The sequence below is a fragment of the Anas acuta genome, chromosome 4, assembly GCF_963932015.1.
Source record: "Anas acuta chromosome 4, bAnaAcu1.1, whole genome shotgun sequence".
Taxonomy (NCBI): Eukaryota; Metazoa; Chordata; class Aves; order Anseriformes; family Anatidae; genus Anas; species Anas acuta.
In genome coordinates, this window is record NC_088982.1 from 33,648,727 (window position 1) to 33,673,137 (window position 24,411).

A 24,411-nucleotide genomic window follows, 5' to 3' on the forward strand; every position below is an offset into this window, starting at 1 on the left:
CGTCCGATAACATTTGCAAATTTTATTTACATATAGTTATATTTATTTGTGTAGTAACACATTTACAGCAACATGCTAGTTAATTAGCGCATAATGAGACAACATACTCTGAAAATGCTCTAATATTTCCACAAGGGAGAGCAATTGGAGATACTTTATGAACACTGTGGGTGCTCAGGCTATCTGCATGTTTTACTCAACTGAAAATAAGGCATTCGTCCATTCATACCCTAAGTTTTCCAACAGTGAACGTGCAGACAGAAAATGATTTGGAAATAATCTCCCATCTCAGTTTCCTTCTCCCTTCTCAATTACTTTGCAAGATTAATGAATGTAGCTTCCCCCTCTTGAAGTTGCCAGGTTTGTCAGCAGTCGGGTTGTGGTAAAATGGCAGTCACGGGATCGGGTGCTTGAGGGGCAGTGAAGTATGGTTCTGGGTATGTTTTGCAGCATGGATGGCTGATTTCCTGCCTTTTTTTTTCACCGTCTTGCTGTTGATCCCACATGGATAGTGCCCTTCTGGTAACAAGCCTGGTCCTAAACAGAGTAGTGGATGGCAGCCTTTGGGCTCGAGGGCTGGCGCTGTAGGGAAATGCAGTGCTGAGTAGGAAGGGGCGCTGAAAATCCCTGTTGGACACGAGTGACTTGCAAAGGGGCCTTTGTGGTGGGTGGGATGGGGTGCTGATGTGTCTGCTTCATCTCTGCCCGCACAGAATTTCTCCCTTGATACTGTGGTGCCGGTGCCTGCGCCGAGTCCTGACAAACCATCATGGTGGCTGTGCCCAACAGGGCCCTCTCCGAATGTGCCATGAATTAATTCAATGTTTCCCATCAGTTCACTACACACTACAAATCCTGGCTTCTGTGTTACATGAAGAAGCCCAGACAGGTTGTTGCTAAAGCTTGCTGGTCAAGACAGAAGGCAAACAAGGTCGATAAAGGAAAGTGCCTTAGCAGTTTGATGGCGCTGCTGGTAGAGACTTAATTGCAAGGACCACAGTTCACAATTTTTTGCCAGCCATTCCCTGAGATACTTTGAGCCCACAAGCACCTGTCTAATTTGAAGTTTTTAAAACACCAGACAGGTGCCAACAAGTTTTTTTAAGGTCCTTTGGTATGCAGGGCAGAGGGAGAGGAAGTGATTAAAACGGTGAGTGCGCTGAGTCTGGGGTTTACAGGCTGCTGAGAATCTGAGCGATGCAGATTAAGTCATTAAACAGCATTAAAGAGAAGAAGGAGGCTTTATTCTTAGCAAGCAATATACTGCATTTTATTACTGAATGTTTGTCTAAAATGCAGCTTAACCAAGATAACTGATTTAGGAGTTCTTCCAAACCGGTTGCTGATGTGACAGTAGGTCCTCTCACTTGCACCGTCATGAAACTGGGGAGGGGGAAGCCGAAATGTTGCATCTAACCCATGAAGGCTGTGCTGCTGGTGGCTGGGATCACGCTTTGCTCATCTGAGCTGGCTGTCAGCGCTACTCCGGCAGGCTGAGAAATTAGCACATCAGAGTGATGTGGATCGCATCTGCAAGGTAGATGCCTGTCTGTCCAAATCAGTTAGTGTGAATGTCTAACTCAGATGCAGATGTCTGCATGTGGGCAAATAAACCTTGCCCTGGGTATGCATTTTAAGGAGTTCAGAACTGCTTTGACATGAAGCTTTATTTTTTTTTTTGAGGTTCACTGTGCAGAGCTCTGTTCTTATATACTTAATTTGAAATTAAATGTTAATTATTTGACTGATATTTTAATGTCTGTTTAATAATTTCTACAAGCATAAGTACATAACTTACCTGATTGTCACAACAGTTAAAAAAAAAAAAAAGAGAGAGAGAGAGAGGGAAGTCACAGATTACATTTCTTATCAGTTGAAAGTCATTACCCTAGTATTTTCAGGTGGAAAAAATCCCCAAGTGGCTTTAAGCACTGATTAGAAAAATTACTGATACTCTCTGATACTCTTTAACTTCAGGGATGCCAGATGTTGCCCTTGCCGTTTGAAAATACTGAGAACTTCTGTCATAACAATGTGTACATAAGCTTATCTTGTGTTGCAGCCTGTATGCAGAGGTTTTATCTTTTGAGCAGTTAATCTTTCAAGAGTTTATTCTGACCATATTTAAAATGTAAGGATGTTTTTCTTTTATGTATATAAATACATATTTATATATTATATAAAAAGGGCTACCACTTTATATTATATCTATAAAAAGGGTTACCAATATAAGAGAAAAATCTACACCCAATCCACATGATAAACACGTGGGAGGCATCATGACAGAAGGGGAATGCATCTTGTAAAGGAGGATGGGATAGTCTTTCAACAGAGCATGCATGGAAACAACTCTCTCTATTTTGAGGCTGAATAAACAAAACTCAGCAGTATGCAGCATGCCTGAATTGGCAGATTTTATACTATTGTTCTGGGTTGTAGCTCACAAATGGTATGCTTATATGCATGGCTAAGTTACAGCTACTTCTGCCAATTTCCTCCTCCAAATCTTTTGCTGGTTTTGGAGTCACTGTGCAAATGACCAGAAGGAGCAGGTTTTATTTCTTCACATCCTTTCATACGGAGGATTCCTTCTTGCAGAAGAGAGCAGAGCTATGCATCATTAAACTGTACCATTTGTTACTAGCACCTCTAGGTCAGTATATCAACAGCTGTAAACAGCTTTTAAAGGAATCATTATGGTCACCTCCAGGCCAAAAATGATGTTTCACCAACTGTCAATTTGCTGAATAAGTGCGGTTCATGTCATTTGATTTTTTTAAAAGCAATAGAAAAGCATTGAAAAATAATAATAATAAAAAATCTCCTGGAATTTCTTGAATAGTCTCCAACTTCTAAATGAGTTTCCTGAAAAGAGAAGGTGAACTTTCAGAAAACTGGAAGCAGTGCTTAGCTGTCAGCCAGCAGCTTGGTGATGGCCACTGGGCTGCTTGGCGTCCAGACTGCTCCCTGGGAAGAGCGGCCATCCATCTCAGCCAGAGGACAACCTGTTTGCACACAGGGTAAGGCGGACGTTCAGCTTGGCTGGGACCAGAGCTAACCCAGTTCAGTTCCTACATCCAGCTTCTTTGAACGTTTCTAGTTTTTGTGTTGTGGTTTCAAGTGTTTGCATTAGATGAAACGTATACCAATTCCTCTTCTTTGGTGTGCTTTTTCTTTCACTTTGGAGTCCTTTCCTTTTATTGCCATGTATAATAAGAGCTCTAAGCTGCTTGTAATAAAAGACATGTTTCTGAATGGCAGTTCTGGTATTGTTGGTGAGTGGTAAACTATGAGACCTTCTTCAAATCAACTTTGATGAAAATTCTCCATAGGGCACAGGTCATTAATACATAGTGGTCTTTAACCTGGTGTTGCTGCTTAATGAAGAGAAAAATTGAGAAAAACTTCATGTTAAAGCTTACAGCAAAACCATGCATTCAAAATAATTCTCTTTGGAAACATTTTAAACACTATGTATTGCTTTGATGTTGCCTTGATCATATTTTAATGCGTAATTAAAAATAAAACTCCATGCATCTGAAATTATATTGTACCTTAAAGCACAAAGGGAGTAGTTTTGGTTTTAAGTATTTTTTGCTCAGACAAAAGAAGAGAAAATGTCAGACTATTTGATGTTGTTTGTCATACTAGAGGAGTACACTGTTGGCTCTGATGTTTGTGATGTTGGCTTCCATGAGAATACTGATGTGGATGAAGACAGTTTGTGGGAACAAGGGCATGAGAGAGAAGCTCTGAGAAAAAGGTAGTAGGAGAAATCTGTAATCCTGGGTAGAATCTGCAGAGATTTGACAAAAAGCTAGACAGAAAGTGAAAGCTGCTGTCTTGTTACTTCAGCAGTTGCTAGGCCCACTCTATCACATTTCTCATCTGCAATGAACATGATGAATGGCAAGGGCCCAGGGCAGCTGGATGCTGTCTATTAGAGCTAGAAGCCTGTTCTGCACAAACGGCTGCTTGCTCCTCATCTTTGATGTTCACAGTGAATATAGGAAAAGGCCTTGCATTACTCTCTCTCACCTTCTCACCTTCCTTTTTCCTTTTCTTTGTCCTTCCTGAGTTATGTGTCTGAACAGTTCTGTTCCTATACAGGCGTCCAATAGACTTTGAAGTTGTTGAAAGCCTACAGGTGCCATTTTAACTTTAGATACTGCAGCAGTAATTTTAAGGATGGATGTGGAAGGTAGCAGCGCTTGTATCATTTCTGTTTCCTTCTGGCAAGGCATACGGTACTCTTCTTCAGCCCTTACACAGTTGGCTTTACCTGTATGGCTGGCTGCTGCCGTATCTCACCTGGCCCTATGGGTAATGGACCACACTAAAAAATAAAATGAAATAAAAAATAGTACTGTGGCATAGCCAATATGTTTTGCTGATACCAGATAACTTATGCTTTTCTTATTACAATATACATCCGTTCCAAAACATTTGCAGAGGTGCTTTCCAGTGGTGCCAGTGTCAGGATAAAGTCGGTGCGCTAACTTACTGCAAGGTTGAAAATGAGAGTGGAGAGGGGAGGCTGCAAAGAAACAGTATGCTACATTTTCAGAGTAAAGAATGTGTGTTCTGCCCATCTGGGTACAAAGACCAGGTGGTCCTGTTGGAAGAGGGACCACCAGAAGCTCTGTCACTGCTGGTGTATGTCTGCCACACGTTCCTGGTTCCAGCATAACTGCTGTTTGAAGCTGCCTTACTGCTCAGAGCAGAGCATTGCCCGAAGGTGCTCATAGCACTGAAGCACAGGAAGGTTGTGCAGTTTTCCAGCTGTGAAGGACGTTGTTTCTGCTGGTGAAATTATGAGGGCACCTGTTCCCTGGAAAACAGACCAAAGCCACTGGCTCGTTTTGTTCAGGGCAGTGGATAATCATCGCTGGTCATGGCTGTAGGTCAATGTTGATGCAAACCAGGCTGAAGTCAATGAGTCATTACCAATCCCATGAGAATCTTAGCCTCATTAAGAAGCGTTATTTTAGCAGCCTGTCCTACGGGATACAGCAAAACAGAAAATGCTCTGAGAATTCTCCATTGTTTTGCTTTTTGTAATTGTAAGTACTTGCTCAAGACTTCAGCACTGACCCTGTGGTCTCCGGTCTTTTCCTGGTGGACAGGGCTGTGAGTATAAACAGGCACCGCAGCAGCTGGCACTAATAATTGTGCTTGGCAGAGAGGAGAAGGAATGCAAATCAGTGAAGACACTGAACAGCTTTCTCGCTGGGGATGGAGTGCCTCATGGATGGGTTTCAGGTGTGCTGCTATGGCAGCTGCTCCTCGCTGGACCTGCAGGCTGTCTGATTGAAAAAAGTGTTGTTAAACATGGTTTTAAGTCACTGCTTCAGTGCTTGGCTAGGTAGGATGCATGTTGAGTGTACAAGTAAATGCTTTTCCGTAAATGATCTTTTTGGCTGACTTGCAGCCCCCTTGTTGCTGTTGTTGATCCAACAACTCCTGAGAACCCCCAAGTGTTTATTTTTTTGGTTAGTGCTGTTTCTCATTAAAGTACTAGGTAAGCATTGTAGTAAGAGGATTAACCTACAGGCATAGTTACTTGCATGCACAGTGCTATAAATGCAAGAAAACTGGGTATAGGTAGAAGGTAAGCTGAAAAATGCACAAGTAAGACTTTTGCAAGTGGGAAATTGTCAAAATTCCTTGTAAGTTTATCAGTAATGTAACACTAGGAGATTTTGACAGTCATTTAGGATGTAAATATAATATGTATTTAAAATATTTATTTTTCTTAATTTTACAGGGACCTGAGCTGATGAATAAATATGTTGGTGAGTCTGAACGAGCAGTGAGAGAGGTGAGAAAGTGCAAGCTATACATGATGTTTGCTTTTCTTGGCATTCAATTTTTTTCTGTGTTTATAAGGCTATCTTTAAATTTTCCAAAAAATCTTTTGGTTTAAGTTTTTTAAACAACCAAACAACAACCAGAAGAGATCTTTGTGCTGTTTAATTTCATCCTGCACTGGCCTAGTGATGCACATCAAATTAGGGATCCTGTAGCAATTTTCACTATAAGCCTGTGTTACGCAAGATCAGGAATAATTACTAAAAAGTCTGTTTTTAAAAAATGACCACAAAGCTTACGTCTGTTCCGTGATGTTCTGTAGATTTTGAGGTGTGCAGGGGTTGACAGCAGTATGTAAAGAAATTTCAGTGCCTTAAAACTGAGTGCTTCATGGTTGTTTTTCTAGATCTTTAGGAAAGCCAGAGCGGTGTCTCCTTCAATTCTTTTCTTTGATGAAATAGATGCGTTGGCAGTTGAAAGGGGAAGGTAAGTAAGCCTGTTACAAAAATCACAGACATTATTCTCTGATAATTTACTTGTACATTGTGCAATCACAAGTATATTGTCTTTCTAGAATTATTTTATTAAATAAAATAATTCCACATGCAGAAGAGTAGCATTTGTGACTTAACTATAAGAGTATTTCACTGGCATAAACAGGTAAGTTGGTGGAGTTCATCCTTTCTCATGTCATTAGCAGGAAGGATTCTACTGGTTCTCATGCCCTTCGGCTCTTTTCTGTGGTTTTAACTTGCGTTTATTTCCAGTAACTAACTCCTTTCTTTTCCCAGGGTTGTTGCACTGTTCTAGTATAGTGCCTCCATCAAGCAAAGCAAATGATCATATGCTATATAACTCTGGGATTTCCAGAGAAACTACTCATATGCTTAAATTTAAACTCACATTCAAGCATTTTGCTAGACAGGGACAAACTTCATGAAAAAAAATAGAAGCGTGTATGTCCTTTTACGTGTTACCTTAAAAAGGGATTCTTCTGCAAGCAGCTAACAATCTTCTTACAATATGAGAGATGGTTAGCTTTTGTCTGAGGGAGTATTATAGCAGGTTTTATTTGCTGCTGTGGCATTTAAAATTTGACAGGCTATGGAAGTAGTCTTTCTTGGGGGACACGTTTTTCATAAAATAATTTGTCTAGTGAACAGGTATGTGTTTTTTTCTGCTTTGCTTGATTTGCATGAAGAACTATGACATATATGCATGTAGAAAGTATTTATCTAGTTTAAAGAAGCATCAGTTTTCCATCATATTTCTGGAAAAGAAGCTACCTTGGCATCCATACAGATCCCTTCGTATTGTGAAGGGGCCATTTATATCTGCAAAAATGGGTTAAAGACATCAGTCATTCTGATGTTTCAGCAACTAGAATTGTTTACTTAAAAGGAGATGTCGTCTTGCGTAGCATAGAGCTGCCCTTTGAAACTACTAAGAAAATGAAAACATTCTCTGCTGAAACTGCAAAAGCTGATATAAGACATCCCCATCAGCATCCTTCTCATATGCAGTGTATGCAACTGTGACATTTGTAAACTTCCTAGAAACGCTAGCCACCCTGTGGTATTCACTGAAACACCTGCCTACTTTTCACAACAGAGAAGTTGCAAAAATGTGTGCTGGAATCAAGCCAATAGGAAAAAAAAAAAACCCTCTGCTGCAATGCTCATGTGTTTAGTTTTCAGAAACACTGCTTCATCAAGATAAAACCTTCTGGAAGAATAAGACATAGTATATTTTAATCAGCCTTTTCACCCCATGCCCTACAGGCATTGAGCTTGTTTATTTGTTTTATTCTTTTAGGGGGTAAATAACCCAATTTTACCTTACCTGGAACTGTCTGTGGGGGGTAGTAGGCCTGGCACAGCTTGCTGAAGAATGTGGTATGACCTGCTGCAGTCATGTTGCGCTGGAGACATCTGGTTTTGGAGCTTTAAAAAGAACAGGGTGGGACACACAAATATTTCATTGTCAAATCTGAACCAGATGGGAGGTAAAATATGTAGCAGAGTTCTCATAAAATTCATCTGAAATTAAATGGTGTAGGAAACCAGACAAGGCACTTATTAGAAATGGCCTTTTTTTACAGGCTGACTTTGCACAGTAGGAATTTGCAAATGCATTAGAGATGCTAACGATTTGTGGCCTCTGGAGATCCATTTCCTGTACTATTACTAACCATACTGAAGTTTTCAAGGAAACACCTGTTTATATTGTCTCCCTGTTCCCTCTGTTGGTTGAATTGGTTTTCTCCATCTTGGCAGTGAAAAACTCTCTGTGATACAATTTTGGAGAAGTTTTACCTCTTAGTTTAAATCCTACTTAGGATTCTGTGGGCTGTGGGTCTTGTGCAGAAAATGCACTGCATCCCAGAACTTCCTGGGTAGGTACCCTCTCCTGATCCTCACAGGATGTGTCCAGAGATACAGAAAAGCATAAACTATTAAGCTGTGGGTGTAGTGTTATGCACGGTTCAGATCTGATATACAGATGTGAAATAACAGTGAGTAATTGCTTACGCTCTTCAGAGCACTTTGCCAAATATTCATTAACCCATTATTACTTGTTTAGATTTGACTAAAGCTTGTGGGTTTAAAACATAAACGTTTTGCTCCCAACCCTCTATAGAGATCACTAAACAATCCCATCTCATCAGCAGATGCAAATTAATATCAGCGCATACAAATTAATAGACTGGGTAATTTGTTGTAACCAGCTCCAGGTAGATCAAGAAAGCTGAGGAATCTTCTTGCCTGCACCATAATGTGCAATGTCTCTTTTGCATCACGTGGCAGAGCCTCTATCACTGCACGAGCCATTGCAAACACCGTAGGTGCACTCAGGTCTGCCACAGCGTCTTATTTATTTTACAGTCCCAAGCCATAATTCCTTAATTTTAATACAACGTCTAACCCTCTATCTAGTATATCCAAGCCCTCTTGGAAGATTTTTCACTCTGGTTTACATCGAGGTATTAGAGGAAGCTTAAAGAGAATGGACTGACAGTGAGGAAAAAGGAAGACATTTACTGTAACTGATTCTAAAGAAGAAATGATAAACCTACTGATGAAAAAATGGGGAGAAAGTAGAGGTACATAATGAATTTAGAATAGGAAAAATGATTACATTAAGACAGGAAAAACCTCTGAAAATTAGAAAGAGTTCAGATGGTGAATTCTCCTTCACTGTGAATTGGTCCTGTGGGAGAAGCTCAGGCAACCTACCACTTGACATATTTCAAACAAAACTGATGTTTCATGGATTAATGTGCTGGGAGAGGTGAGCTACATGATGCACAAAGTCTTTTCCACTGTCCTGTAAACTTTTCCCGTGGCTTTAATTAGTGATAGGTTCCGTGAGCTCGTGACAACTTTATTTTTTTCCTTACTTTCGCAAGTCGATGTTACAGCTCTTTGGAGGAGAGGCTGTGCTGAAGGGAGACCCGCAGGGCTGGTCCAGATACAGCAGCACACGGGGAGGAATGTTTGCCTCTCAGTAATCCCTTCCCTGCTCTGTGCTCGAGACTCTTAACAAATTGCACAGCTGCGAAGAATTATGGGTATTTGTTATTCCTTGCTATCCTGACCATGTAAAACCTAACTCTTCTGGCCATTAGAGGTTGCCAAGAGGGAAATGGCTTGGTAATTAGACTTGAAAGTGATGAATGAACATGGCTCTGTGTAAATGCAGCACAGACAGTCTGTTTGCTGAACTTAAGAAATCTATGTGCTTTGGAAATGGGACATTGTTTATACAAGTAGGATTTTTAGGATTTTTGGGCAATGGATGTATTTGTTCCTTTTCTTGTTTTTCAGAAGCAAAAAAAAAAAAAATTCCTCTTTAACTGCAAATCTTTGTAATGTGAGATGGGAAATGTAGGCTGATGCGATACTGCTAAATACAGTTTCCAAGGTGGAAAATTAAGGACAAGGGACAAAGATCAGTACCTTGCATTTGATTAGTGAAGGCCAAAACAAGTTGGTAGATGAACAATACTAACTTTTTTTTGGAGTGAAGGTATAAATGACAAAGTGAGAGGGCTTTGGTACCAACCCACTGAAACTACAATACGGTGATGCTCTTCCAGGGATGTCTGTTATCCTGTATGATGGGGTACAGTGGAGCAGGGGCATGGCTACATTCCGAAGCCACAAATTAAAATGCTCAAAATGTCTGAAAGAGGTACTGTTTCACTTCAGGTGTTAAAATATTTGCAATCTGAATTTCTGAGGCACACAGGCTTCTAGGTGAAGCTATAAAGAATGGCAGCTTCTCTTCTGTAGTATGGCTGCTGTGCTTCTAGCAGGGACTGTGATAAATTTTCTGATTTTAAACTGAGATGTATGTCTTACTGGAGTATTATAGTACATATTTACACTGTACGCTTGAACATACAGTCACACTTCTGTATCTATGCAAATTTCCTTGTGTAATTGGCAGCTTCCCTGCACTTTTCCTGTGCCGTACTTGAGTTGTGATGGACCTGATGCTAGCAGCTGGCTATGTTAGGCAGGGAGCTTGATCTTCTGACTTATGTTGGCACTGGTTGTCCCTGAATCAGGGAACGTCAGCTGATTCGTGGCAATATCACCTTTGTTTGGATATGATGGAGAGTTGAGGCACTGGAAATTTTGTGATTGTGGTCTGAGTTCTGTAAGGTACTTGGTATCCAAAAAAAATTAGTATCTGGGGAAAAAAGCTGTAAAAAAAGCTACTTTAGGCCTAACAAGCGGTGAAGAAGTAAAGTTTTGAAATAACTGAATTGCACAGTAGAGCTTGTAATTTGTTTTGGAATAGCAGTTTTAACAGATTCCATTCCCCATATGCTATTTATATGTGATAAATATCTGCACCCCTTTATTTTTGAAGCAAACTCATGAAGATTCTTGTCCAGCAAAAAAAAAAAAATCCATTATCACAATGTGTTTTAAATCCATGTTTCTTTCTGTGTTATATGTATTTGTAATTTTGCCAGCCTGTGTTGTGATTTTGACATTTGAAGCTTTGTGGCCATTTGTAGTCAGTAAGACTTGCATCAGTGGAAGCAGGACTAGATCTACAAATCTTTTTCTTGCAATTATTTAAATATATGGATGTATTTACAGGATTTAGAGGAACTAATCAAGTCCATTAAGTAGGTAAGCATGTTCTGCATTGCCCAGGAGGGCTGTGGCAAGGCTGACCTGCAGCAAGGTGCTTCAACCAAGCCATGAATTTGAGCCTTTTGTCTGGATTCCTGACAGAGGCTCAGTTGAAATAGATACCAGGACTAAAGGGATCAGAAGTGGCCATAAGTGGTGGCTACTTCACTTCCTGGTGTGGTGCTGGCTATGAGAACGTTCAGCTTGCCCATGCAATGGGCCCAACAAGCAGGCTACAACTGCTGGCAGGGTTAGGACTATCATCATCAAATGTCTTTTTTTAATGAAATCAAAGGAGAACATAATTGTCATTAAAACTTATAAATGAAACTTATTCCAGGTGAATGTAAGCCTCTCATATTTAAACACTGTTATAATGAAACAAAATCCAGTCTAGTTACTTACTTCTAGGTCTGTAATGCTTCCAATTTAAACTGTTCTTACTTCCCTGGTAGACATGATTGATTACATTTTTCAACTTGATTAACTTCCAGGAATGCACAGAGGAAAAATGCTGAGGGAAACGGAAAGAAGGAAAACGGGAAATATACTGTGCATCAGGTGCACGTTTGTTTTTTTTTTTTTTTTAAGGTGATGACTGTTAAAAGAATAAGAGAGCTCTAAATGTCAGCATCTTCCTGTTTCAGCTGGATGATGCCAGTGCCAAATGAAGGCAAGGCCCCATGTCCATCTTTCATAGACGTGTGTCTGGTTGCAGGCAGATGGGAACAGGCCGTGGATCGCCGTCTAGTACTTAAGGATTTGGTAATGTGCTTAAGGAAAGCCCTCTGGAAAAGAGCCTGTTGCTTCCAAACCCATCACAGACTGGCTCCTCTTCTCCTTTAGTTGTGTTGCCTTTTTCTGGACCTACTTCACAAACTTCTGGAAGCTGCAGTAATAAGAAATTTGGGTAAAAGAGGCTGCTTGCATGAACGTGGAGATTAATTAGGATGTAGCTAAAGCAGTCTGGCCACTTGTTATAAAGTCACCTGCTGACAGCTGAGCAGTATTTCCAGTTTTCACAAAGCTTGTGTTCTCTTTTCAGGAAGCTTGTGTAGACATTGGAGGTCAGTCAAGGAATAAGAATTCTTTTATATTTCAGTGCTTTTTTAATGCTTTAAAGAACAAATGACATGAAGTATACCATTTTGAGGCTGGAGGTAACCGTAAAGTTAAATGTTCTACCCAGTCTCAGAATTTCCGTGACTTCCCCCAGTATTCCTCTGAAGATGTCCTTTCTGTAGGGCTTGAATCTTGGTCTTGAGGAAAAAGGGAAGATGCGGAACAATATAGTGGTTAAAATCTGATAGAGGTGCATGTAACGTATGACCACATCTAATTGTAGGGTGCTGATGAAGGAAAGGGTTTAGAATTATCTTCTTCCAGAGTTTTTCTGATGATACAGGCAGGAAAATTCCCTGCTATGGACAGTGGGTTTTTGTTTTAGCACTTACTAGTTTTTACTTTTCTTTACTTTACTTTATGAATAGCCAACATATTGGAGAAGAGAAGACTGAGAGGGGACCTTTTCAATGTATACAAATATTTGAAGGGCAAGTGTCAAGAGGATGGGGCTGAACTCTTTTCAGTGGTGCCCAGCAACAGGACAAGAGGCAATGGGCACAAACTGAAGCACAGGAATTTCTGGCTGAATATGAGGAAACTTTTATTTACTGTAAGGGTGTCAGAGTACCGGAATAGGTTGCACAGAGAGGTTGTGGAGTCTCCTTCTCTGGAGATACTCAAAACCCACCTGGATGCCGTCCTGTGAGACGTGAGCTAGATGACCCTGCTTGGCAGGGACACTGGACCAGATGATCTGCAGAGGTCCCTTCCAACCTCAACTATTCTGTGATTTAACTGATAATACTACGCACAGGATTTGCATGCTGTGTCTCTTTCCCAGATTTTTAATAACATCCAAGCCTCTAGCATCTGTAGCAGTCTGAATTAATAATATGCATGGGAGTTATACTGTACATGTGCCAGATGTGAATTTGGCCCAGTGTTTTCATGATTACTTGTGCCTAAGTATGCTTGCTATGCCATTTTGTTTTATGAAATACCTCATTTGCTATGTGTGTAGAAGAATCAATTAGTAATTCTGGAGGATGGTTTTGCAGCTTGTTGGACCTGGTGCTTTGGGATATGGTTTAGTGACATTGGTAGTAAGGTGATGATTGAACAAGATGATCTTGGAGGTCTTTCCCAACCTTAATAAATCTATGATTCTATGATAGATAAGCAGAAATAAGTATATGATGTTAAAGGTGTTCTGATTTTCGGGGGGGCAGAAAGCTGTTATATAGGAAAAATAGTGATATTGGGCTGCTTATGTAAGCATGGGTATCTCTGTAAACCAAGTATATTTAGTAAGGTTTCAGTTTTGAAGCCCCAGTAGCATTTGGGGGAAACAAAGTTCACAGCTGAAATACAGCCCATCTGGACCGATAAGAATATTCTGACTGAATTACTATTTTAGCGAGGGATATTTGCATGGAGGAGCCTGCTTTTTCTAACTGGCATGGCAGTGTCCATTCAGCTGGCCAGAATGCCCTACTGATGATTTTTGACTGAAATTTGTAATCAGGCAAGATGCTGCCATTATCGTTCTTTTGTCTGGTATTGCTATTGGAGTAGATATTTTATTTTCTAACGCTGTGGAAAACCTTGAACTGCCAAAGCTGTATTTCACCGGGTCTTGTGAGGGAAGGAAATAAAACAGCGTGACAGTTAATTACGGCCGTGGCAGTTGGACTGAGAGGACCGCCTTGGCAGGTGCTCCTTGCTGACAGTTCACCCCTGCAAAGCCCTGACAGGAATGTCAGACTCGATAAAACCCCGCAGATGGTACAGGCGAGGCTGGTGTGGTAGCATGATGGCAGGGGGCTTCGGTTCATCAGGACCCTGCTGCCTCCCTCGTCTGTGGGGAGGCCGAGAGCCCTGCCAGAGAGCTCTGCTTCAACCCGTGCTCGTTTTTTGATGCCAGCCATTCTGTCGTGTCAATGAGTTTTGCATTTGTTTTGATATGAAATTATTTCCAGAGATTCCAGGGAAGGAATTATTTGAGATGATATCGTGTCCAAGAGTACTTTTAAAACCCGTAAATTTTGATTGTTATTGCAATTCTTTTGTTAGAGAGAAAAATAAGAAAGGCAGCTTTTATCTGTGTGTAAATCTTGCCTGATAGGAAGTTTTGGAAAAGAGGGTGGGCTGCACTCCCTTCTCACAAAGCCTGTGTTACAGATTTCAGCTGTGTGGAGATTAATCCCCCTGCAGTAATTTATCCCGGCTGCATCTCCTGAGGCCTCCCCCTTCGGCCCCTCAGGTCTGCCTGAGGTGGGGTCATCTGGGCAGCGCTGGGCTCCTCGGGACGGGGCCTCCCACACTTCCTTCTGGTTTCCCAGCTTGTTGTGAATTTAAAAGTGCTCATAAGGTTGCTGTGTGAATAGTTTCTGCATTTTCACGCCTACAGTTTAACAACGTAACCGAATTAAGGCCCTGATTCTGTACCGAAGGTGTTCAGATGGGCTTCAGCATCGCTGAAGTCAATAGCAGATGGAGAGTCGCTTGTTCTCCTTGACAGGATTTAATTGGAGGTCTGGATTTAAATATATTTTCCAATGAAAATAACATCTGCTGTTCTGAAAAAAACATTCATTGTCTTGGCTTTGGAAGTATTCTAGGTTTTCAGCTGATGTGAATGTACATTTGCATCGGCTTGCAATGGGGATGCTTAGTGAATTTCATCATGAGGTGAAATCGTACATACTGCTTTCTTGAACTTCTATGTCCAAATATTAAGGAACCTGTTAGATAAAGGGGAGAAAAGAATAAAAGGGTGCTAAACAGCTAAAACCGTGCTAAACAGCTAAAACCATGCAAAACAAGAAAGCTGTTTCAGTCAGCAAACTACCTGTAGCAAGAAAGGTAGCACTGAGATCTGACAATTGCATACATCTGGTGGTGTCTGGAAGCAGTCTCCTTAGGGTGAAGAGCTGGATATGCTGATGTATTCCTTGATGCTGTGGTAGAATCGGGTCACAGTTGCTTTTATGTTCATGGGAAGAAGTCCAAGAGTGGCTTAAGGTGCTCACGTGGGAGGGACAGTGCCTGTTGGTGTCTGAATCTGGGTGGTTAGATGGGCGTAGGATGAGGCCAGAGATGAGAAGGAAGGGCGCTATGGATGGCCCTCACCTGCTTGATGCAATTTGGAGCTGGTATCCAGGTCTCTCACTTCCAGCAGACAAGGCCAAAATTAATTCAGGTTAACGGTGACGCTCTGGTATGCTGTAGCAGGTGTGTTTTCTTCTGCCAGAATGCACACTGGAAGCGCCTTCAGCTAAAATAAAATACTGAGGAGAGGTTTCATTTTCCTTATTCCCCGTGAATAGCCTGTCTTAATCCACCAGCAGTCTTCGCTGGTGGGCTCGGCAGTTCTGGAAGTTTCTCTGCTGGTCGAGGGCAGCGCGTGCAGGAGCGGGGGCGTGCTTGGCCTGGGGCTCTTGGGGCTCTTGCAGCATTAGCTGGAACCTCGTGCAGGGGAGGATATCTGGCTCTGGCTGATGTGGTAAACTAGTACAAATGAATACCTTTTTTTTTGCCTTTAAAACTACTTCATCGAGGATTTAGGAGTTGGCAAAAAGATTAAAAGAGCACGTATCCCACAGACTGATGGATTTTGTTATGAGATTACTTCAAATTCTCAGGCCCGCGCGAAGCAGCCAGGCTCCTCTTTCCTCACACGTTTTCATTTTGAAGCTCAAGGTATTTCTGGTCGAGGCACGGCTCTTGCATGCACACGCCCGTGCACACGTGGCCCTGCGTGGATTATGTAAGGTTCCTGATGCCGACCGCCAGGATTTGCAGGCGGCGTGTTGACAGGAAATTAGTTTGTACCCGTACGTGCCTTTAGCGAACTATTTCCATGCGGTCGCGATGATGACATCGAGGCACGGAGGTCAGGTAGAGAGAGGGGGGCGAAGACGCCGCTCGGCTGGAAGTTGGTTTTGGCAGCGCCCGCCTGGGACTGGAGGGTTAATCATCATTTGTGGCTCTGACTGCCGCTTGCGTCAAAAGTCCAGGCAGCCTTAATGAACATTGCCTGTGTTAATTTGAAACCCTTGCTGGGAAATCATGGGAAAATGGAAAAATGCATACTTGCATGGCACCCTTCAGATTAATGGCTTAGGCAGCGCGAGGGCTCTCGGCGCGCGGTGCTGCGCTGCTCCGGCTCTGAGCGGCTGGTAAAGAGATCTGGCTCGGTAAACATGTGCCTTCCCCTGATTTCACGGGGGATCCTCGTAAGCCAAAAGCTAATTTGCTCTAGACTCTGTGCTAAATATGGTGCATCGTATGACGGCTTAGTGAACTATGTAAATAAAAGCACTAAAATTGAAAACTTCTGGTCACAGATCAGACGTGGCTTCATTTGGTACTGCTGTTATTATTGGTATTTTTGGCCTGTGTGGTTTTGAAACCTTCTTAGTCTTTTTAACAGCCCCTAGTAAAAGCCCCTAGTATTACCCTTGTAAAAGCCCTTAGTATTGTGCTGGTATCTCCCCTTAATTGTTTATTGGGTATTATAATCAATGATTGCTTAACTGCAATTTTCTGATTATACCCTAATTGTGTGAAAGCTTTTGCAATGTACGTTCCCCTGTAACAGCAGGGGTTTTCTTTAGAGTAAATATTTTTTTTTCTTTTTAGTCCAATATTTGTAAGAGCAACGTTTATATTGGGGAAAGATGTAATATCCGTTCTAGCCACCTCTTTATAAACAAGCATTTCTCCTTTGTTTCCTTTTAAAAAAAAAAAAAAAAAAAAAAGTAGTTTAGCATCCCCCTCCCCCCAGGTCTTCTAGCTTCAGATCATCTCATGTAATTTTAACATTTTGGTCCCAGACTTAATACTTTTTTCCCTTTGCTTAGCTTTTTCTTGTGTGTGATCCGTGGGGTATAAAGTTGAGTGAATGTGAAACTTGTGCAGGATGGGAGGCCTGAATCCCTCCTGAGACTAGCTTATGTTACAAAGTTGATTTTAATTTCCTTTAAGTTCTGTGTCCTTCGAAAAGCATTTACTATCCTTGCACAACACCTGAAGTGTTTTATCACATGCAGACCCCTGCAAGTCAATAGGGCTGTGACCCGGGGGTATGTTAGAAATGCTCTGATCCCACTCGGGAACTCCTAACCTGGCTACAGCAAACCAGAAAGCTGACAACGAGCTAACCCAAGTCCCTTCTCTAATATTTCTTAGCAACCTAAATATTCTGTTAGCCAGCATTTATTATAGCCCCTCAAAGATATTTTCCAGGCTAGGTCTGATAAGTTAACTGTTTTGCTCTGGAAAATTACAGAACCAGTTGTAGAACGGGAAAGTTGGAGAGATTGCTAAGAGAAAATCTATTGCTTTGCCTCCGAGGTGTTTGGGAAGCTGCAGCAGCTCTGTGGCTAAGTGGGTGCCTCTGGTGCCACATCCACTGGGAAAGCTCTGAACACTCCTATTTCAGAATAAATATTGCTTTTCAGAAATCAAGAGACTTATTTTGTTAAATTGTACTGGAAAAAGGCCGTTTGAGGGTGGAAAAAGTGAAGTTACCCAGCGCGCAGAGAGGGAAGCAGCGCCAGCAGCCCCTTCCCAGAGGCAAAGGGAGAAGTGTGGCTGTGGGCTTTTTCCCCCAAATGGCACAGGTGTGTGTGGAGGCAGCTGGTGTCTGAGCTGTGCCAGGAGCCCTACCCATGGCTGCCAACAGTGGTGGGCAAAAGCCAGGCTCACGGGGGCTTCACTTCTAGCACCTGGGTGCCAGAAGGAGCTTTGGGGATGCTGGCCCACAGCCTGGCACCACAGGAGGCACATATCCTGCCCCTTCCGAGCATGGTCCTGGTGGTGGGGCAGCTTCTCTTGCTTTGTTTCACTTATTTCCTCTTTTTTTTTTTTTTTTTTTTTTTTATCCTTCCTTCCTCCACCACCTCTCTGACTAGGGGAGAACCGACACCTGTTTACATTATTCCAATAGGCTGTAATACACTAATTCCGCAGGCTGTAATACACTAATTCCATAAACACATACTGAAACACGCAGTTTCATCTGTATGTACCTAGAGCTTGGTGCTGAAAGGAAAACCCATACATCGTGGGTGTAGTGCATCTGAGCATATACAGTTACCTGTGTGCAGTCCCAGTGTCTCCTAGGCATAGCACCTTTTCAAAAGTAAAGCATGACATGACGTGCAGTCACCTATTTTATAATATTTCAGAAATAAAGCCTCTTTATGGAGAATGAGGAAGATGTGATAGTGTAAAGAATGCAGCTGTTGATAAGATTTATTACTTATTGCAACATAGGTCCTTGGTCTCTTGGTGTGATTTATGCAATGTCTTCTGCATCCTTCATTATTCATGTGAATATATGTACGCACGTGTATGCACACAAATACATGATAAATTTATAGGAAGAATGTGGTACATCACTTAATCTTTTTAAGATGTTAAAAGATTTAATGAAAGTGTTATATATAAATATATATATACATTTCTGTATATTTCTGTATTGTGTTTTGCTACATATATTTAAGCAATTCAAGCAATTTGCTGTGAACATTGACATTACCAGAGTTAATTCCAGACTAAAATAAATAAATAAAGCTTAAAATAGTTTATGCCTGGCCTGTTTAGGTTTTTCACATATTGGCGATTTCAAAACTGGAACTTTCTGTTTCTCAGTCTTTTTTTTCCTGGTGTCTGGAAAATCAGCTGACCTAAAGGACTGACAATGCTTTTATGAAAGAGTTGGTCAACACTCAATTTTTACTCGTTTGATGGGGAGAATACAAAAATGTAGAGCAACTCTGCAAAATACATAACTACTGAATTTTTATACTTCATGGATTGGTGTAAGCACTGACTTGGATGGTGCTGAAAACTGAAGTTTGTTTGACTAGTAAAAAATCTGCATGGATTCAGTTGTTATAAAAATGTTTATTCCAGATATCCACATTGTGTTAAATCTCCACAGCCTATACAGCAGGGTAGAAAGCAACAAACCTCAGTTGCTTTTGAAAGATGGCTTGCTATTGACTAACTCTCTATTTTGCGTTTTCTCACTTCATATGATTGTTTATTTTACCTTCAGCTATTGAAGGTGAAAATAAACATTACAATTGCAATAAAGAGAAACTAAGTTTCTGTTGAAACACTTTTGCAAATTGAAAAGCAAAATGTATTCTTCCTTTTCTCCAAATTTCTGGGAAGGGTAAGCTAATGCTAATACTGATTTTTTTATTATTATTATTTTTTTCAATCAGCTCTTCAGGTGCTGGAAATGTAGCAGACCGTGTCTTGGCTCAGTTGTTAACGGAAATGGATGGGATAGAGCAGCTGAAGGACGTGACAATTTTGGCAGCTACAAACAGACCGGACATGATAGACAAGGTACAAATAGATGCAGGGTGGTATATACTGTTCTCTTGAGAAGACCAGTTTATGGAATAATTCATTTCTCTTTGTTTACTCTCCAAACTGTTGTCTAATAAATTAATGATTAAGAGTAGATGTTGGGAAATGGTGACAAGGCAAAGGAAAGGTTTACGTCCCTGCCTTTTTTTTTTCCCCTCTTACAAAATTTCAACAGAAACAAAATGTTCTATGATATCCCTAAGTATCCGTTTCCTAGAAGAAATTATTCCTAAATCAAGCTCATTGAACTTGTGAAACAACATTTCTGTCAAACTGCTTTTGTGGGTTTTGCTTCTGTTGTGTTTGTTTATGCAAGGGTTTGCTGGACTGTCGGTTTCATTAGTTACTTCCTTTCAAAAGATTAAGTATCTCCTTGGTGCCACTCGCCTGCTGCCAGCAGTAGGGGTTCCAACTGCAGACAGCTCACTTTCTCCTTAGGTCTCACAGCAGCTCTGCTGGAGCGACAGGTTTGTAAAAACAAAGGGGTTGTAACAAAGCAGAAGGCCTCCAAACACAAAACTAACCCAGCAGCCCTTTAGAAAATCCACTTTAAAACAGTCTGTCACTGCTGGGTCTTCTCACAGCTAAGTGCAGCAGACGGACTGGGCTGGAGTGATTTCCTTTAAGATATGTTTTGTAGTGTTGGTGAGATTCTTGATTCTACAGCTTTTCACCCTCACAACATAATTTGACGACAAGCTAATGAAATTTATTTTTCCTGATCTTTAATAGTGTTTCTTAAAAGTTTTATAAATATTTTCCATGTTCCATTTTAAGATATTTCTGTAATAGTGTTTTTTCTTCTGGTCTTGAAGCGTTCAGGCATAAAATAGGTACAAATGCATGCTTTTAAAGTAAGGTTCATTTACACATGAAGTCTTGAGGAAAAATAAAATTGTGTTTTGGCTCCTGAACACAGCCTCTTTCCTTTTGAACTGAAGGAAGCCACTCAGCTGACAGTGTCCTGATAAAGGTTCACTTTTGTTAGAATTTTCTAGGTGTATGTCAACTGTATTTCCATCACCGATGCAAACTCAGATCTCTTAAAGACGTGACTGAAAGTTTTTATTTTCATCTGATGGTAAAAACCTGACTTCTGTGCATCTGAATTTGGTGGGGTTGATGAGGGGAGCTGTTGCTTCTGAAAAGACCTGTTGGTATATCCACTTTTCTAGGAATACTTTGTTTTAACTAAAAGCCAGGAGATGGAGAGGGATGGCGTATCACAGAATAGGTGGCCCAGTCAGAGGAGAGATGGGCTTACACAGAGATGAGCTGGGTCCTGCAGCATCACTGAACCGAGGCACCAGCGATACTTGCAGCCAGAAAGGATGAACAGATAGCACGTTGTGGAAACCACTCTGTCAACTCCACCTGCTTTACTTTCATGTGTTTATCAGCAACATCTGAAAGCTCTGTGCGTAATGAGCTGTGGTAGCCACCACAGGGAGGATTTTTAGACACTGTGAAGGCTGAGAGGAAGAATATTATACATATGTGTCCCTGCAGAGTGTTAAGGAACTCCCATGGTACAGGGTTGGAAGAAAAGCAATGTAGAACAAGCAGCACACTTGTGTTCATATGGCAGTGTTAGGCTGGTAGATACTAAACCCAATAAAGCTGTTTGTCCTGACCCTAAATGTAAAGAAAAGGTCTATGCTGTGTGAGACAGTGCCCCTCAGAGTAGCAAGTTGTGTGATTATAGAAATTGTATTAGTGAGAAACCATAAATGGGTATTTAAGATATTTTTTATACTATTTTTGCTAAGACATAAAGGAAAAAAAAGTTCTGATAGTTTTGTAGAAAGAGTTCACTTATAGAATAACAGAGCAAACTTTCACCAATCCGGAAAAGGGGCTTACACTAATGTTTAAAGGGAGTGGAGAATCACATTCGTGTCGGTATAATGCTCATCATGCTTCATCCAGGCCACACAGGCTACACCAGTGCAATAGTTGCCCATTTTCTTCCCCAGGGGAAAAAAAAAAAAAAAAAAAAAAAAAAAAGACTGACACCAGAAAGTGTGTGTATTATGAACTTCACTTCTTCACTTAGTGGACAGTTTTCAGTCTGGGTTTATAGTGATGCCCATGAATCTGTCAAATTTTATTAAATCAATTAATATTTTATATGGAATAATAGTTCAACAATGTAGTGCAATAACTAAGTGTCCTCTTTGCATAGCTGTATCGTGACTGTACGGTAATTTTTAATGCATGAACTTCACATGTTGTATGAAGGCACAAGGCAATCTTTACTTCCAGGTACTGAGAACATGTTGGGTATATTTTTTTGTGACTATGTTTTAGATTTTCAAACCAAGAAATGTTTGAGGAGTGCGTGCTTTGTGAGTTTTAAATACTTGCAGAATTGGTAATAATTGATTCAATCTTCATTTATGTCTGCTTCTTAATGGATAAATATGTGATGATTAATCTTCTGCACTTTTGAGAAAAACACATGGGAATATCACATATAAGGGTATTCCCCTGAGCCTAGTGCAGACTTCGTCATCCCTGCAAACACTACACTGTGTTGCTTTTGCATGGTGAGTAGTTTTGAGTCAGCCTTTATAGAGTTATGTTTAATTTTAAACTTGTTTTGACTTGTTACAAATGTCTATTAATAAGAAAATTTCTCTGAGATGTCATGATTTAATTGAAATATTATTTCAACCTCAAGTTGTGTCCTGTGTTTGTAGCACTTAGCTACTTTGCATCCCATTCATGTGATGCTGAAAATACTTGGGGATAGTTTCCTTTATTTTTGTAAGAAAACAAAACCAGCACATACCGTTTTCATCCCGTGTATGATGCAGGAAGAGCAGTTTCTACTAGAAGGGAGATATTCTGGAACAAGATGTTCTGAACATTCTTTGAAAGTGATACAGAAACAAAACAACTCTGAGTCAGTAATAATAGTAAAACTTCCCTTTTATTCTTGATTTATTTATTTATTTTACTCTAGACGTAGAATTGATGAGCAATAGTAGGAAAAATATTTTTATTTTTGGTGACTTCTACATTCAAGAGTGATTTTTCATGCCTAAAAAAAATTTGCAGTAGTTTTATGGAGCTGCTTGTGATTCAGAGCTTTTCTGTATTCAGATATCAGTTAGCCTAAGAAGAGATTTCACTTGTGGCTACAAACTTCACATAAAATATTTTGAGCACCATGTCTATTTTGATTAGCTTGAATTAAACATTTTATGCAGACATACATGGATGAACTTTCTGGTGTAGTCCAAGAGATTTCCATGGAAGAAGACCTACGCCAGTTTAACAGGATCGGGTGGCCTTTTTTTTTCTCTTGCAATGGTTTTGCAAGACTTTTAACACTGGGCTTAATTCTTGGATGAGAAGGGTGAATTGCTATCATTATCTGCCCATGCAGATACCTTTCTCCTCTTCAGCAGCAGCGTATGTAATGAAGGAAGGGAGGCTGTCAGATCCTCGGGGACCTTGGTGAATGTTTCAGCACAGGAAGCAAGATGCGTGCTGCTGCAGCATCAGATAGTTTTACCTCCTGCTGGGTCAAATTTGAATGTCAAACACATTAGCTGAGATGTAAAACACGAGGCGCTGAGTGAAGTGATGGCCTGTGGTATAGGATGACATCCTGGTGCTCCTGACAGCCCCACTTCTCCTCGTCATGGGGTGCAGAAAAGATGTATCCTCAAATATGCTATTTGCATAAGAATGACAGGATGTGATAGGACAAATGAAGATTAACGAGATGCTGTGCTGTCAGTGTTGCCCATTGTCTCTAGATTGATGATGGTCTGGATTTCATCGGTGTTCGTGGGCTCAAATCAGAAACTGTACTGGTAGAGTGAATACTGAAGAACTGGGTCTTTAAAAATGCTGGTTTAGTGCAGGGGAGCTTGGCTTCTCATCTTGAAGTATCTTAAGTGCTAGTATAAGAGCATGTGCTCTGTGGTTTGTGCCAGCACAGAGGATTTTTGCTGCCTCCTTTTACACATTTATTTTGCTTTCAAAATCTTTATACTCCCCAGCGTTTCTCCTCACTTTCTTTCTCTACCTTTACCCCCAAGGCTTGGTCCATGCTGTTCTGCAGAGAAGCACCAGAGAAGAAGCTCTGTTGACTTCAATGTATTAGTCACTGGGGGTGAATTCAGCTTATTTAGTTTAAGAATTGTGTAGATACTGAGTTGTCCTGCTTATGTGAACAAAATAAAACTGCAGCCTGTATTCTTCCTAGCAACTGCCAAGTATGGGGAAAGAGAATAAAAGTCTCTTCCCCTGTGGTTCATTTGGGTTTTGGACAAGTTCTTTTGGTCAGAAAAGTCAAACAGAGGTTCAACAAGTTGATCTGACCCTTAAAACGTTGATTACTGTATAGCTTTGGGACAACCTTAACTTAAAGTGGCTTGTTCTGATGAAAATTAAAAAAAAAAAAAAAAAAAAAAAAAAGCATGATAGAGCCATTTGGCAGAATCAGTAAAGAAATTATAATTTCTTGCCTGCAGCAAAAGTAAATAATCTTTCCTCTTTAAAAACATCAAAGTTCTGTCTTTCTGAAGGCTTATGGAAGAAATTCAAATATTTAGGTTTGCCGTTTTACAAGTTAAAAGAAATAGGAAAGAATCTTGCATATTTATTCCTTATTGTCTGGAAACGTGTGTGTGCTGTTATAAAGCAGGTGACACTGCAAGCATGCTTAGCAAGTCAGATGCAGTGGCACTAACCCAGCTCACTGCCATGCTCTATGTTCTTCTATTTACATGCTTACCTATCTGTGATACCTGTTTTGGTCAGATATGTTTTACGAAAGGGCCTTCCTATGTTACAGCCTTGCTTGGTAGGATTTCGGTCTTCCCAAATAAGGTATGGGCCTGTGGAGTTAGGAGCCGCGTTACCCACCAGCTGTGTGCTGCGTTCCCCCTCTGTAACTCCCTGCCCCCAAGTTTGATCCAAGATCATAGCTCCAGTTTGGAAGGAGCCCTGGAGGTCTTATGGTCCAACCTCC

General features: G+C 40.8%; 1 protein-coding gene across 5 annotated transcripts in view; it reads left to right on the forward strand.

The window, feature by feature from the left end:
* Positions 1-24,411, forward strand: part of AFG2A (AFG2 AAA ATPase homolog A) — a 188,607-nt gene that overhangs the window by 36,818 nt on the left and 127,378 nt on the right. For 4 of the 5 annotated variants that reach the window (XR_011096056.1, XM_068680660.1, XM_068680657.1 and 1 more), the window contains exons 12-14: positions 5,768-5,821; positions 6,218-6,297; positions 19,271-19,397. Coding sequence is in view for 4 of the 5 variants with exons in the window: in XM_068680660.1 (XP_068536761.1) it covers positions 5,768-5,821; positions 6,218-6,297; positions 19,271-19,397 (261 nt within the window). In the remaining variant the exon portion in view is untranslated. Of the gene's footprint in view, positions 1-5,767; positions 5,822-6,217; positions 6,298-19,270; positions 19,398-20,596; positions 23,856-24,411 lie in introns of those variants that run through there. The other variant, XM_068680659.1, reaches the window with a different exon arrangement.